Consider the following 17,387-nt stretch of genomic DNA (forward strand, 5'->3'; position numbering starts at 1 on the left):
CAAGGAAGCCAGTGTGGCTGAAGCAGCACAAGTAGGAAGGAAAGGAGTAAGAGACAGGCTGGGGAAGAAGGGCCTCGCAGGCCACACTAAGGAGCTTATATTTTTATTCTAAGTGCACTAGAAAACCACGGAAGGGTTTTAAGCAAAGAAATGACGTAATCTGATTTACCCTTTAGAAAGATCTCTATGGCAACCGTGTGACTGTGGGAGAACTAAGAATGGAGAGGGAGCCATGAGTTAGGACCGAAAGAGTCCAGGTCAGAGGGGATGGCGGCCTGGCCTAGGGCCTGGACTAGCAGTAGAGCTGGTATAAAGGACCCTGGTGAAGTGCAGTCATCAGAGACAACCCACCAGACATGCCGACTTTGGCCAGTCATCTCAGAAAATATTAAGGATTATTATGAGCAACCTTCCCAGGAGCAGAAGGACTATGATCCACATTTAAATGTAAAAAATTTTTGATGTTTACTATTTTCCTGCTTTAAAACAAATGCAAAGGTTCTGATGGAATCAAGCATTACGTGTTATCTTAACTGACAGAGAGAATGCTCCGGATTTGTAAACGGCACTGTAAGATTGAAGAAGAGTCAGTGCCATCCACCAGGAGCCAACTTTGCCTCTAAAGATGACTTATCTGGAATAATGGCCACAAGCCTTTTCCCTCTTTGTCCCAGCCACTGAAGCCAGCGAGAGTGAGGTAGGATCTAAGAGTGGGGCTATAACCAGAGGTCGCCCGGCACCCCGAGGTGAATCAGGGCTGCCGATGCAGCTGTGATTCCTCCCTCCAGAGGCTTCTGGATCACCTATTCTTAGCACTTTGGCAACTCAGCTGCATTTGTTTATCTTTCACAATCTGAATAATATCAGTTTTTAGTAAGTCAATCTGCAAATATTTCTTGAGCATGTATTATGTCAGCTACTCTGCTAGGCAATAAGGAAAGAGCAAACGATATAGTCGTAGTTCCTCCATTAATGGTGCTTTTGGTCAAATGGGAAACACAAAGATTGAACATAAATTTATAAGACATCTTAACAAAAGGGAGGCAGAGGGGGCTACGGGAGTCTTTAGCAAGATGCAATGTAGTCTAGCGGGCTGAGAAATGTCAGGAAAAGCTTCCCCCAGGACAAGGCATATACGCTGAGTTCTAAAGATTACAGGTAATGTGTACCCTAGAGGAATGGTTTTAAAAACACGTATAAGACCTTGTTAGAGAATCAAATCATATTTACTCCCAGTGGCTATTATAGAACTTCCAGGAATCAGTGTGAATATTTGCGTGTGTACATACATGTACACACACACACACACACACACAATCTGCAGCACAGTTTATGCACCACAAACACTTCTAGGTTACCTGTTCTCAGGGAGGGCATCTTGTTTCAATAGAAAGTTCTCATTTATAGCAATTTCATGAGCAAGAGTCATGTCTGCAAAGTTCCTTGCTGCAGCCATCACTTCATCAAATGATACAACCCTGGGAGGGCTTGTTGCTGAAAGAAAAACAAAAACCCGTTAATGCGGAAGAGAAGCTGTCATCCAATGAAGCTTCCTCATGCAGAAAGAGTGTAAGTTATTCCAACATTTTTTTTCAGGGTTTTACAAATAAAAAGAATATATTTTAAAATAGGTAGGCTCCCCTGCTTAATAGTGAAGACTTCAAACATTTAAGAACTCCTTTGATAACGTCAGTTACTGTATTGATAATACATTTTCAAATGTTTTTGAGTTAATCTTATTAACATAGGCTATAATTTTTTAATTACCATATTTTGCTGTGTATAATGCGCTTCCATGTATAATGCACACCCAGGTTTTTGGCCCAAACTTTCAGGGGAAAAAAGACTTTTTGTTTTAATTTTTTAATTCAAATTTTTATTTGTTTACATCTTGTTTGTGTATTATAAAGGAATTTTAGCATTTACTTTTAACATATTATGGTACAAAAATTTTATGTAACAAATAATTATAAAACATGAGAACAGATACAAAGTACAAGAAATTTTATGAACCGGTAACAAATTTGTGATATTTACATATCATAGAAGGCCAAGTTCATCGTAAGTTCAACAAAACTGATTATTGTATTCCAGGGTATTATTTTGCATATGGATATCGTTATTGATTTCTAGAGTTACACTTTTAACTTATAATCATAAATAAAAGAATTAAAAATATTTATATAGATACAGAATTAATACCACCCATGTATAATACGCATCCTTATTTTTCCCTCACAAACTTAGGCTAAAAAAGTGCACATTATACACGGCAAAATACGGTAAATCACCTCAATTTTTTAGTGCCTATTACATTTGCATTTATTAACATGTCATATACAGGAAATTTATAAGACTTTTTATTCTGCAATTCATAACTCTCATTTATTTAAGCAGACTCACTATGAAATAACTGACCTTTTAAAACCATGATTTCTAAAGGTGTAGGCACTATAGCATAATGCTTAGGTTTGGTTCCAAGTTTGCTACTCATCATTTAACTTAACTGAGGCCTCACTGACCTCCACGTAGGGCTGTCCTGAGGTGATTACATAAGGTAATTTAGGTAAAGAAGAACATAGTAAGAACTCAATCAATATGGATAACTAAAATAAAATCAGTGGCATAATCTACTTCTCAGTAGGAAGTAGTAAATAAAAAATTATTCTACTTTTTTCTAACGATTATTCTAAAAAAGTATTCTAATAAGTCATGTCCTTTTGAAATCACTGTTGGAACTCTTAGCTTAATTAAAAATCATTCCTCAGACAACAGTACTGACTAGTAATTCTTTGCTACCTAAATTAATTTTAAAAAGAAAAGGAGGAAGAGGAAGAGGAGGAGGCGGAAAAGGGAATACACAGAATTAGTAAAACCCTTCTTCAGGATTCCTAGGTACCCTTTTAGAGGTATCAACCCCATATACAGCATAAACAGTAAGAAAAAGCAACAGAAAGCTGGGAGGCTGCTAGTAAATTCTTTTGCTCATTCTCTGTCCCATTAAGAATCTCCTTAAAAATGTCTGCACCCTTTGGTCCAAGAATCAAATTATATCTAAAGAAGCCCTGCAAAGGCTTTGTGTAGTAAGATGCTCATAACGCTCTATTTGTAACAGCGAAAAATGGAAACAAACAAAGTGCAATGATAAATCAGTGGTTACATAAATGTATGGTGTATTCACTTGATGAAGTAGTAAGCAGTCATAAAAACAATGTTTTAAAAATACATTATCATGAGTAAATGTTTTAGTTATAATACTAAGTGAAAAGAGTCCACATATACGCACATATGTCTATGCGAAGAATGAAGAGATGACAGAGTGCCGCCATCTGTCTTCTTTGGGTGATGTTATAGGCAACATTTTCTTTTCTCTATATCAACTGTCCAAGTTTTAAAAATTTAACGTAAATACAAATGAACAAACTTCTGAAGTGAGCATCGGATCACATTAAACATTAGTTGCTTTTTTCTGCATTTGCTTTGTCAGTTTGTTATAGTTTCCATACAAAATGCCAATTAAAAGCTTAAAAAAAAAAAAGAGACAAACAACTGCTTTACCCATCTCTAGCTTCCACACACAAAAAGAAGGAAGAAAAGATGGCTTCCCTTCACTGGGGCCACTCTTTTAACTCTTTCTCATGCCCCTAGTGTTGTAATTCCCCTTATGGGCACTTTTCTGGGGTGATTTGCACAACATTTCTTGAAATTGGCAGGAAACCCTTTAGTTTATTTCACTTCCTGCCTGACCCTTGAATTGGGGCAAGTTTCCTTTCGTGTAAATCAGAAATGATCAGAAAAGACCAACTGAATTTATGTGGCGCAAGAAGGACTGGCCTTCCACTACTAGACAGAGAGGACTGGTGGGGTTGACAGTGAAACCAAAGCAGTTCAGACGCAGTGATGAAAATGAAAACGACCAGGATGTAAACTTTGGTGGCTATGCATTCCTGAGAGCCTGTACAAGATAGCTGCAGTGCTATTCCGGTCCATCTAGAAAGGAGAGGAAGTCTGTACTCTGATCTCAGTCATGTCTGAGTTTTAAAATCCAAAACCCATGTCTAGCACCATCCCCACTGTCCCCAGCCTCTGCTCCCCTGTCAGCTTACAAGCAGGAGAGCTGGATTTGCTGGAGGAGTCACTTGTAAAACTCTGCCTGGAGCACTCATAGTCACTGAGTGAAGCCATGCTTTCGGAGAACCTGGAGGAGTCTGAATCGCTGGGCTGGTCCTCGCCCACACACTGCTTCTCGCCATGGAAGGGCATTTTGTGTCCCTGGAGTGTGGGTAAAGAGATAGCACCTGCACAGACAAACAGACCCTGCGTCAACATTCTGTGGTACTTCCAGCGGTGGTGCCAATCCTTCTTCCAGCGTGGACAGCCGCGCTGCACGTACCACAGCACCGGAAAGACTCCCAGGTTACCTCGTGCTTCCCACAACACCCTGGCCAGGCAGGCTACCGCTAGGCCTTCAAGACTGCCTTCCAAAAGAGGGAGTCCACAGCCATAGGTCTGAGCTTACTCAGGACATACTCAGGGAGAATACACACGCTCAGCAATAATGAACGGGTCCTAAAGAAACACAATGCGCAGAACACACGCTCGTCCGCCTGGGCTGCTAAAACACGGGAGGGTAAGAGGCAGAGTGTGGGGCTCTGTGCTCAGACTGCCTAGATTAGAAACTCATTCAGCCTTTCGTCTCGTGACCTTGAGAAGTCACTGAACGACCTACCTCACAAGTAAAACTGGACTGAAAGACCACCATCTCATAGGGTTGCTTGAAGATGAAACAGGATTAATCTTATGAAAGTGCTTAGCACAGCACTCAAATGTTAGCCATTACTATTGTTCCTCTGTCTTTGTTTTAATGAAAATATTTTTGAAATCAGCCTTGTTAGTTGTCTGTGAGCCTCTTGGGGAAAGGACAAGGCTAATTAAAATCTCTGGCTGCCAAGTCTGTAGGTTCTTCTCCATTTTCCCGTAAGCTGCCATGACATGAAGAGTAAGGCCTGATCTTTGGTTTGTATTGGACAATTTACAAAGTACCCACTGCCACCCAATGAACAAACAGACACAAAAGATCCTGATTCTACAGGTTGTAGGGGGGAGACAGACAGATTCCGAGAGAGGAGGGGATTTAGTACTCCGTAAAACCAGTCCCTGGACTCGACATTCACTGTCGTTTCCGGGACCTCAGATTGCCTCCCAGGTCAGGGCCTTTGGGCCCCGTCACCCAACAGAAAGGAAATCCTGTGGACTCGAGATGCCCAGGCCCTAGCTCAGGAGCCGCAGCCAGGCCCGTGAGGAAGCTGGCCTTGATATGAGTGTGGTGTTAGCTGACACTGAGGGGAAACCTGGGCATGAGGAGAAAAGGCATCTCAAATCCTGAATGAACAGTGACGATAGTAAGGGTTCACTGAGTCTCTTTAAACCTGAACCAGCCCATGCAATGAGGTACACAGAGCGTTTAACGTTGCCAGAATGTGAAACCACAACTATGCATAGTATGCCGGAAAATACCTGCAGTTTCTTCCATGATTCCTTTCACATTCATTGAGTGCCTACTGTGTACCAAGAACTGGGAAAACAGTGAACAAAACAGACAGGGCCTGACCCCCATGCCTCTCAATCTCAGTACATAAAACTGTGTTTGCCAGATGCCAGAAGACAAGAAAAGGCAAAACAAGGCATTGCCAAGAAAGCATGAGAAAGGAGAGGCAGGCACGATTGCGACTAAGGGGTAAATCCAGCCGTTGTTGAGAGGAAGAGTGCCACTTTTTATCCCTTGGGTGGTAGAGACAAGGAGGGTCTCAAAGGGACTTATTAAAGGGACTTTTAAAGCCCAAGGGTATTTGCACCTGGCCTCACCTAAACAACCTTCTTCAGTCCTGCCACTCATAGAAATGTACCCTAGCTTGGCCCACCACTTTCGCAAACAGAAAACCACTAACTTGGAGGCTGCCTCTGCAGACTGAAGGGCAAGGAGTTGGGTGTAGCTGTCAGGAAGCTACCTGGTAGAGATATTCACCTTCTCCTAGAGTTCCAAGGCCAACCACCCCGAACACAGGCTATAAAATAAGCCCCTGAACTATTGCCTCCTCAGTGGTGACATAACCTCCTTTACCCCAAGCAAACTAGATTCTGCTTGAGCTTTAACTCCCATCTGCTGGGGTGGGGGGTGAGAGGTGGGGGTTAGAGAACTAAAGAAAAAGGGCTGTTCTAATCCGTTCACTTCTACCAAACCCCAGCTCCTAAATAGAATGCTTGCCCTTCCCTCCAGCTTTCTCTTTGCCAACATTTTACTTCTTACTGATGGCACTTCGTGAAAATGCCACCTTCTCCAGGAAGCCTTCCCTCTATCCTCTGGCCAAAGCTAAGGGCACTCTTCTTTGTCCATCTGCAGCACATTTCCTGTGTTTAGTCCCTCGTACAGTGATTTTCCTCCCGTGGCTACTTCCAACTCTCCTTAATAAGGCAGGGACTGTGTCTCGTCTACTGCCAGTATCAAGTTTGTAACAAGTATTCATTCTCTGTCAGCTGAATCGGAATCATTGAATCCCACTTGGTAGAGCTTCAACCAGAACATTTGCAAACTGATATCACTACACATTTACAGGCCTGGTACTTCCAAAGGTCACGCGGAGCAGAGAAACCTACCCCTTAAACCTCCCTTCCCAGGTTTAGGACTCAATAGCCCCTGCTCCTTATCACACTTGTATTTGAATATCTTAAACTTTGTTTCCACTCCATTATCTTTTTCAGTCATTCCGTTTTAACAACTGTGCTATGTATGCTCTTAATCCCTCTTCTCTCTGGCTGTTTTTCCAAGTAAAGGTGAGTAAAAGCTTTCATCCATTGGAATTGATGAACTAGGTTAATTCATACGTGAATCCATTGGATTTATTTCACCATAAATTCATCCATTAGAACTTATGAACTGTCCATTTCATTTTTCTTCTACTGCTGAACAACACACTTCCTAGGTTTTTAGATTGTTTAATAAAGTAGCAAAGTACAAAGATTTGAAAAATAAAAGATCTATGTTAGAAATTAGAAGTCCGGGGTCTGAGGCCTGGGTCAGTCATTAAATTTGCTGTGTGACTTTGTATACATCACATCTGCTCTCTTCACCCCATTTTTCTGAGCGAGTTGGGCCAGTTATAAGGTCCCTTTCGGCTAGGAATTGCTAAAATGCTATAAACCCAGAGTTCCCTGAGGCATCACTGGAAGTTCTGAGAAATTACCTGTGCTCGTGGCAGACATGGTTAATAACATGCAACTGTACTTTCTTCCAACAATTCACTGAAGGTCGAGTTTCTGGCCCAGGGGCTAAAATAGAAAATCTAAAAGCGTCAACATGTTTAGAAACTCGTTTAGTTGGCAGAAGCCTCACAGCACACTGGGCTTTAGTGCATCCACGCAGAAACTTTTCTTTGAAGCCAAAATGCCCATTTTTGCTTTATTAGGAAATTGCCTATTTCCTCATATAGGCATACTAATAATACCTAACTTGGAGGACTGGTGTGAGATTTCATTTAGTCAATGTATGTACAGTACTTGGAACAGTGTCTGACACAGAGTAAACAGGATACAGATGTTTGCTATTATTAGTATTATTTGCTTCTGTTATCATCATTTCAGGCATTAAAAATTCTAAAGGGAAGAATAGTTTTATCCCGTGATGATAAAAGCATATTTCCCTACAGATAAACAAGGCTGGGGATTAACCTAAGACAGAACTCTTGCACTTGTGTGAAATACAAAAGCCAAAAACAAATGGCCCATCTTGGTGTAAATGGTCTTCTGCAAGTTCCTTCACATCTGTTCTTACTTTTCTTGGTCTCGGGTTTCCATGTAAGTCATCTGGGGACATAGCTACTTGACTCAAAAGACAATGAGAATAATTAGATTGCTTTTAAAACTATTTTGGATTCTCTTTTAGAACAGTGATAATGAAACCAGCCTGATTCTTTATGAACGATAATGCTTCTCATAGCGACAGATTTAGATCTACTTAACCTTCACCACTGCAATTCACAAGCAAACCACACAACTTTTTAGGAACACCACATCTCATCCTACCTGGAGGATTTACTCACTGGCCAAAGGAAAAGTCAAAGGTGAAGACAGAAGATAACGCCAAGCAAAGCCTCCAACACTACCGTGGGTCATTATTCTAAGAAAATAATCACATTTTTCATTGCAGTGTTCCATATGTAATAATAAATGCAATATTATATCGTGACTTCCAAAAGCAATGACTACGATACAGCAGACACTTAAATATTTATTGTCGAATAAATAAATGGATGAATGAATGGCAGTGTAAGGGGCTAATCCTGTATCCCACCACAGATGGAGGGGAGATAGGTTTTTAATTTGCTAGTTGATTCCTCAGTCTATGTCCAGACTATTGACTCCACTTCCTTTTTACAGCAAACTATTCTCTGCAAATGGTCCTGCACAGGTTCAGGATTGCAAAGATCCACCAAGTGACAATGCACATGTCACTGAAGCAGTAAGAACACTGGCTCTGGAACCAGGTAGACTGGGTTCTTGATCCTGATTCTTGATATTTACTGACTGGAGGCAGAGAACCTACCATTTTAAAATGGAGATAATAATAGCATCTACCTTATTGAACTATTGTGAAGATTAACTGAAACAGTCTATGTCAAGTACTTAAACTCCTAGTAAGTGCTTGACAGACTGTCAACTATTGTTTTAGTTTTCCTGAAAGAAGTCAGGAACTCCAAAAATGTCAAAGTCATAAAAACAAAGAGAGGCTAGGGAGGATATGTTCCAGATGAAGAGAGGCTTGACAACTGAGTGCAATAGATGATACTAGACTGAGTCCTGTACTGGAGGGGGGGAAAATGCTCTAACAGACATTATTAGGTGAATGGAGAACAATGTTACAATACTGGAAACCTACTTCTGCATTACAGTATTAAATGTACTGAAATTGATACATGTACTATGATTATGCCTGTAGGAATAAATGGCCATCATATGTGGCAACTTTCTCTCAAATGATTCATACAAGAGAGAAAGAAAACAATAAAGCATGTGGAACAAAATGTTAACAGGTGAATATGAGTAAAAGGTAGACAACAGGGAATTGTTTGTACTGTTCTTGCAACCTGTTCTGTAAGTTTGAAATTATTTCTGAGCAAAAGGTTAAAAGAGAAGAAAAGAAGTACGGAACTAAAACTTCAAGTCCAATTCAGAACAGCCCAGTCTGCAGTGTTTAGATTTCGATTGTTCCCACCACTCTGACAGCTCAGATACCACTCCATTACAAACGTTCTTCTAGACAGTCAAACTTGTCCCAATGTCCTTCTTGAACAATGCCCAGAGAATAAAACAGGAAATAGACCAGAGTCCTTCTGAGAAGGAAAAAGAAATCATCCCTTTTAAGAGTTCTTCTCCAGGTGGTTTCCCTTTCCTTCAGAAGTCTCCCAGTGGCGGTTTATAGTCCCTCTGTCTGGCCTCTGCCCACCTCATCCTATACCTCTCTCCCCCAAACCCTTCCTGCTCCAGACACAACGGTCTCTTTGGGTTTCTCAGACATGTCTCACTTCCTACTTGGGAGCACTTGTACCTGTTATTCTCTCCTCCTGGAATGTTCTTCTCCATGATCACATGAGTGGCTCCTTCTTGCCATTCAGATTGGAAATTAAACGTTGCAACTTCAAAGTCACCTGACATGAAATCCCTACTCACACCATCTAAATCAGCCATCTGGAGCTCAGAACGCTTCCTCGGGCTAGAGCTCAGGGAGTATCACTGATGAACAAATTAAGCCACACTCCTATTCATAAGACAACTTGGGTTGTCCTTCTCTTCTGCCTCACTCACATTACTCATGCTCTCATTATGCAGTCATTTGAAGCAATACAGTTGTTTCTGCATCCTCGTCTCCCCACTAAATTTTAAGCTGCTTGCAGGAAGGAGCCCTGTCTCCACTGATTCCCAGCACCCACCTCAACACATTTCTAAGGCACCAATGATTCAAACTAGCAAAGACTGCCAGTTCCAGAGCTTAAAGAAACCTTTACATGGGTCTTTCCACCCACTTAATGCCCACTGACAGCGAATAACATTGAGAGCCACCACCGTAAGTGCTTTAAATGTTTTATCTCTTTGGATTATAACCTTGCTAGCTAAGGAATCACTATCATCCCCATTTTACAGAGAAGTTAATTACTTGCCCAAGGATTCCCAGCAGTAGCAGAGGCCCAACTCAAAAGCCAAGTAGTGGCTCCCTCAAGCCCATGCTTTCGACAACTCTAACATGGCTGGAGAATATTTGGTGTGCTGCTCATTCTTTCCACGCCCACTCCCACAAACTGACCTACTCATCACCACGTGAACATCTGCACACGTGGTAGCAAGCTGACCTGGCCCCCGGGGGGGTTGCTCAAGTGCTATACTGTGAAGGGCGTCACTGAAAGACTCTATTGTGCAAAATAACGCTCAACCACCCCACTGGCGAGACTGAAAACACCCTCTCCGGGAGCCATTCTTTAAGCACTGCAAAATCCCCCGTTAAAACCCAAATATCAAAAGGGTTAACCGCGTACAATTAGTGTAAGTCAAATAGATTTTGAGGTAAATTGTTCCGATGATCCAGCAGGGCCTTGAGGAATGGAACCCATCCAGTTCAGGTTCCATCATGGAAAAAAGAAATTTCAGAAAAACACCTCGTGGGTACCATCTTTGAAGACCCGATTACGGTCAGGTGCCAGGACAAGCAGTCACATAGGTGTAGTCAAGGGCAAGGAGTCAGAGCGAGACAGGGCTCTGCAGGAACATCGCAGATGGTGTGGAAAACCTACAGCTTCTGCAAAATGCTGCTTCGGAACCAGTTCCAAACAGCAGCACTAAAAAGTTATTTATCTGCAGCGAAGCAAACACCGCAGAGCAGAGAGATGGGTGCCTGATCCATTCCATTAGAGAATACTGGTCTTCATCAAATGAGAGCCAACAAAGAGCTAAATAAAAGCCAACAAGCCCGTCATTGTCTTAAAAAGCAGATGTGCACACTACACGTAACACGACAACATCAGGGAGGAGGATTTCGAGGCACTTTTCACACTTGAAAACACTTCTCCTCCCACCCCTGGCTGGTCTATTTTAGTACCTACGCTTTCCCCTCTGGAGGGCTCAGCCCCTCGCAAATGGCATTGACGCTGCTTCCACACGACTAGACCTCTTCAGCCCGGGGCCCCTGCAAGACTGGCCACCTCCCTGGGCTGCCAGGTGATGTATGACATCCCTGGAGGCAAGAGGAAAAGGCAGGCAGGGAGCTTCCCAAAGCGGGAACCACGGGTTGGCAGGTAGCAAAGAGCAAGGAGATCACGAGACCACGGGGATCTCGGGGACTGATGGGCCCACTAGAGAAAAGGACAATTTGTCTAATTTCTTCAAGGTTCAAGTAACGGGACAACCATCTACAGTATGTCCCGCACGTCAGTCATTTGAGTGCCACTCTTCACGCCTGTTTCCGCATTGCCATCCTGGCCTGTTCTCTTTACCTTCACCAGGTCTTTGCATTCAAATACATTTACTTTGAAAGGAAACTTTGTGTCCTTGTGAAATCGCTCGTGTCATGGAACAGGTTCCCCTCACACTAACGAAAACACAGAACCACGTTCGTCCACGTGCCACCTCAAATCACCGCTGGAAACCCGTGGTGCCACCCAAAGGAGCAGCTTTGGGAAGCGCCCGCCGTCCCTGAGAGGCCAGGGGTTGGACCCGGGGCCTGACTGGCCCTTCCCGCGCCTTTACTCTCACGGACGGAGTTGGCACCGGCCACCCCACCCCCCCACCCCCCGGCCCACGTCCTCCCGCAGCCTCTCCCCCTCCAGCAGCACGTTTCCTGTCAAAACAAACCCTTGGGGGAGGGGACGGCGGAGGTCGAGCCGAGTGCCAGGGAAACCCCGGCAACAAACCCCAAACACACGCTTCGGGCCCTGCCCGGCCCTCACCACCGCTGGCTTCGCCCACCCCCGTCGGGCCGGGGGTCGCAGGCGAGCGGGTGCGCCCTCCCGGAGCCCGGAGGATGGGAAGCCGCTAGCAAAGCGGTCGCTGGCACGGGCCCAGCGGGATGTAAACAGCGGCCCAGCGGCCGCGACCCCGCCGCCTCCGGGGCCCGAAGCCCGCGGCCACCCCGACACCCACCGTGATTACTCGGCGCCCGCGCCCTGCTCCCACGCATGACGGCGGTTCGAGGTCAAACAAGGGGGTTAGGGGAGCCAAACAGAGCTTTATCGCCCCGGGCCCCGCGTCCCAGGAGGAGTTCCGAGGTGAGGCGGGGGAACCCCTCCGGCTGCCAAGAAGCGACGTGGCCCCGTCCACCGACCCGGGCCCATCACCTCAGCCAGCGACCCCCTCCCGGGGGATGGATACGCACCGGGCCCGGCGCGGAGACAAGCGGAGGAGAACGGCGACTGAATGAGCCCAGGTCAGGGGTCTCTGGGTGTCCCCTCACCCAGCGCGGCACAAGGACCTCCACAACTCACCAGTCCAACCACCCCCAGCTTCCCCGTAACCCCACGCGGTATTTAAAGGGCCGGGAGGGACTCTAAGGAGGCAGCCACGGCGTGATCATCACGTAACTGGCGAGTGGGGGGAAGACAGCACGGAGGAGAGGGGAATCTAGGGCACTGCAAGCTCCGCTAGCAGAGCTCTGACAGATTTGACCTGTGACAGGATACGTTTCCTGATGTTCCGATGAAAAAGGCCGAGGAGAGCTTGGATTGAAGGTGTTTTGGATGCGAGAGGGAAAGGCCCCCCCTCAGGCTGGGAGTGGTGCGGTCCTGGGACTGCTAGGGGCGGGGAGAGAAGTGTTTACGGAACTGGGGCATCCGTGCCGCCCGGAGCCCTGGCGTTGGAGGCGGGGCCTGTAGGGGGCTGGGGGGCGGGGCGGAGCGGGGGGGGGCGCGGGGGCGGAGCCGGGGCGCGGGGGCGGCGCGAAGCCACCCGCGGAAACGCTCTTGAAGCCCTAGACGGACCCGGCCTAGGCATTGCTGCCAGCTCCGCGGCCGCGGCGCGGGTGGGACTTTTACTACCTGACACCTCATCTAGACGGGGAGCTCCAAATTGGGTGCTCACCATCACACCGTCCACACACACAGAGACAAACCAACCGACAGCTTGGCAAATGCGTTCCCACGCACCTCGGCAACCAACAGTGTCACCGACGTTTGTGTCGGCACCTCCACATAAACACCGGTCCAGATTTGCATATGGCTGAACCAGACGATTAACTCCTCGGAGTCACACCCACCCAGGCTCTCTGAACACGTAAACTATGTGTGCATGCAAAAGATAAAGCGTCTTACTTCCTCCAGGGTTCTTGGCAGCACCTAACTGTGTCCGGGAGAAGTTTCGACATTGGTTAATGTAAATAAGCAGTGCCAGGATGGGCTATGTGCGGTCAGCCCTACTGCTCAGCTCTTGTGGGAGTGCTGCAGGGTGTACAGAGACACCCTTACCCCGACCTCACATGAAAGACTATCTTCTGCCAGATGTAAATTGGTATTTCGGAGATAGTTTCATGCAGTAATGTAAATGAATTTTGTATAGACTGAAGTATTTCTATTTTGTGCTGAAATCATGTCTGGATTGTGGAGGCAGAATTGGTTCTAGACAGGCCTTTTAAAGGAAGGTAGAAAACCAGTTATCTTAGATGGAATAAAACACGTGAAATGCTTAGAGCTGTACACAGCAAGCACTCAATTAGTGTTAGCCATGGAAACTATTTGGCAAACCACTCTGAACAAACGTAGCTGGTGGTCTGTATAAATTTGTATTTGTGTCTCCTTATGCCACTCTCTCATCCCTTCTCCAAAAATATACAACTCTATACAAATCAAGAGATTAAAGAAAAAATGCTGTTGCCACCCAGATGTTTTCATGCTCTTGTTTATACAGTTTGTTGGAATCAGCAGTGACATGACAGATGCCTCCAATTTCAATTCTTGCCTATTAAAAACCACCACACAAAAACTGCTGTGAACACCCTAAAATCTCCACAATAGAAAGATTAACCAAAAATATCCCTTGGGCTTCTGGACACTGTGACAGTGACACATTGCAGCTTTGCTTCCATTGTGAGCTTTGTAGGCGCTTATTAAGTATTGTTTTGCTCTATTACATAACTTGGAGCAGGCGAGCATGAGTCAAGGGACATGCAAGGGAATTGTCGAGTCTACCTGGGTGACCAGCTGCTTAACCCCAAGCATGGCATTTATTTTAAAGCTCAAATATGTAACCCTCAAAGCCACAAGGAAGCAATTTTTGTCAAAGCAGGTGAGTCAAGTTTCAGCATGGGCTGGGTTGAGAACCTTGAGGTGAAAGAAGTGGGGTAATATCAGAGACCCAAGCCAGGGAGAGAAAATATCCTAGAAACACAATCTTCTGTTAGTTAGACATTAAATAACTTGCTATCTGGAAACCTTTTGATCAATTACCTGACCAAATGCCCTCAGCCTGGCTTGGATATAAAAGCACTTTGAAAAAATATAGTGCTGTAAAATATTAGGCAGTTCCATTAAAAAATGAGCCTTGTATCAAATTCCTGCTCACAGAGCCCAGGCAGTCATAGAATAAAATCCTCCTTGCTCAGATTAGGTTCATGACCTTCTGGAAAAAAATGTCTGAAACGGCAACCCCTTTAGTAAGTAAAATACTTAGCTTTTTATTTGAAGAAAACATATCATCACACCTAATTTTTCTAACTTTTTTTATTGAACTGCTTTGAGAACTCAAGGTAATGCAGTTTGTTTTGCCCTTATAAATTTACACAATAGCGAACTTTGATCTATTGCTTATGGCAAATAACTAAAGGCAGATAAAAAATTTTGCTCAGTAGAGAACTATAAATACAAACTTTCTTTTTACACATCTGACTTTTAAATCATAATGAATCTTTGAAAAAAAATCAGAAAATCCCAAACTGTGATTTTAATATGGATTTGCAATTCCTCAACCATTTATCTGGTATAGTGGAGTAGTAACTTATGCTGATCTAGCATAATGGAAATTCAACTATACTACTCCGACGGGACAGGGTGCGGAGAGCAAAGAGAATAATTTAAACATTGGCAGTGATTTTGTCCCCTATTCTCTCTATGAGAGTTGTGAGGCTTCTCTTCCTAAATTGATCTAAGTGTCCAAGCTTCTCATCATGTTCCAAGCTTCTTACCCAGGACTGGCTTCATGGACCCACGACCTGCGTAGTTGCACAAAACCATATACTTGGAAGAGCCCCGCACTTGGTTGAATGCTCGACTGCTGCCACTTTGAAATTCTTAATACTTTTTTAAGAATTTGCACCGGATTTCAGAAATTATGTAGCTGGTCCTGATCTCATCACACAGATTATGAGTCTACTGTTTAAAGGTACCTATTTTCCTTTATCTGTCCCCATATGCAAAGCAATGTTATCTAGTGCTTAGTTGAAGAAACGTGCTATATCTGTTTCAATGCTGTAGGCAAAAACAAACAAACAAACAAAAAAACCATCAAAAAACTGAGTATATCCCAGGTCTTGTGTCCCATGGAAGGAACTTTCAAGGATAATTTTGATTGCACATGCTTTTGACCTTATGTTCTCCCATTAGAACCTACCCCCTCATGTAAGATAGGATTACACCGTAAGCAGAAAAATTGATTAAATGGAATCCCATCTCTTTCTCTGTCCCCTGTCCATCTTAAGGTGCTAGGAAGGATTAAATTTCCGCAAGGAGGGAAAAGGCAATAGAGAGTAGAAGTAAAAAAAAAATTATTTGGCTAATACACAAACTACATAATTGGTCACTGAATGTTCCAAATTTAACCAGACTTTCTAGGCAGATTTTGTGTTTTTTTTTTTTTTTTTTTTTTGGTCTTGAATATAAGGCAGATTTAGATCATTGACCAGTTTTGACAGTTAATGAAAATGTTGATGCTTGATCAAGTTTCCAAAGCACCAAAACACCAGTTTTCCCCCTGACTTCATTGAACTGAATTAGTATAAAATTGGAAGTTATTTCCCATTCCAATGGCTTGTGCCCTCATACCCAGGACACAGCCCCAGACCCTGACACCTCACACACTAAAAGCAAAAGCATTCTTAGTGCCCTCCCTTCACCCTCCATGCCCCCCTCCCCCCCCCAACACACACACTCACACACTTACTTGGAAACCACTGTTGTCCCCTGGAACGCAAAAAAAAGAGTGAGGCTCAGCAGTGAAGACAACGCTGGGCAGGAAGTGGGAGGGGCCAAGGAAAGGTGATGCTCAAAGGAGCACCTAGGAGAAGCCAGAGAGGTGATGGCTCAGAGCCTGACCAACACAAGTCATGCTGTTTTCCCCACCTCTGGGCCAGCCCTTTTCTAAATGCCTCCATAGTGGGTTCAACCATGGTTGTATGTTTAGACCTTCACTTTTAAAATTAATTGGAATAATCAGTGTTGGGTGGGTAGAACTTCTAAGATAAGAGGCAAAACTTAGAAGACATAAAGAAAAAACAAAAGATTAAGCAATGTGAATCTTCAGATAGCATGTTCAACATAAAAACGTGAGTTATAGAACAGCAATTATGTGGTGATACCATTTATACTTGAGAGAGAATTTGCACTTGAGAGTACATATATGCGTATATATGGAATGCATAAAAACGGACTAAAAATTTACCCTCCAAACTGTTTAGGAGGCAAGTTGGGAGAGGTTTCTGATTTGTTCTATACACATACAAGTGGTTTATTTCTTTTACAGTGAGAATGTCACTAATGTAATTTCACACTGCGATATAGTGATACCACTCTTATCATTCATTGTATGTCCTCCTAACTATACCGTAGTGGTGGTGGGCTACTAACACTGCACAATAAATAACTTTCCCTTCTCTTAGTCATATTTTTAAAAGTCATGATAACAAATGGAGCTTTTCATATAAATTATAAAAAGGGATAGATTTGCAAAAGGCCCTTACTATTTTAAAAAGATAATTAAAACTTTTATGGTATGTCAAAATTACTTATGCTGGAGGGGGAATACCAATCTTTACTTTTTAAGTAATTCCCTTCAAGCCCAATTCTCGGATAGTCAAAGTGCATGGTGTTTACTTTCATTTTGAAAACATGTTTTGCCCCAACCTGTGACTTCTAAGGGTTTCCTTGATGATAAACCAGACAGGCATTGTTTCCCAGAGACTTAAATAATTATAATACCTTTTGAGGATGAGGAATTGAGAACCCCGAACATGAGATGCCTGCACAGTAGTTTTTAGCTGAATTCCTGAGGGTTCTAGTGGAAGGCACTGAAGGAACCAAAGTTTTGACACCCTGAAGCTGCCTTTTTGGGATATTGATTTTAAGCTGTTTATTAAGAAATGAAAG

At 43.8% G+C, this 17,387-nt stretch overlaps 1 protein-coding gene across 3 annotated transcripts in view; it reads right to left on the reverse strand.

Annotated features, from left to right (window-relative positions):
* The window catches only part of TCP11L2 (t-complex 11 like 2), a 35,358-nt gene extending 22,634 nt beyond the window's left edge, over window positions 1-12,724 (reverse strand). Inside the window, exons 1-3 of one of the 3 annotated variants that reach the window (XM_074326251.2) lie at window positions 12,706-12,724; window positions 4,107-4,298; window positions 1,359-1,494 (exon numbers count right to left, since the gene is read on the reverse strand). In XM_074326251.2, coding sequence (XP_074182352.2) covers window positions 1,359-1,494; window positions 4,107-4,263 — 293 coding nt within the window. In that variant the 5' untranslated portion in view covers window positions 4,264-4,298; window positions 12,706-12,724. Of the gene's footprint in view, window positions 1-1,358; window positions 1,495-4,106; window positions 4,299-12,415; window positions 12,553-12,705 lie in introns of those variants that run through there. The other 2 variants (XM_019728449.3, XM_074326252.2) reach the window with 2 other exon arrangements.
* Between the last annotated feature and the right edge of the window lie 4,663 nt (window positions 12,725-17,387).

The sequence above is a fragment of the Rhinolophus sinicus genome, chromosome 1 (assembly GCF_057876585.1).
Source record: "Rhinolophus sinicus isolate RSI-liver-muscle chromosome 1, RSI-T2T, whole genome shotgun sequence".
In the NCBI taxonomy this organism is placed as follows: domain Eukaryota; kingdom Metazoa; phylum Chordata; class Mammalia; order Chiroptera; family Rhinolophidae; genus Rhinolophus; species Rhinolophus sinicus.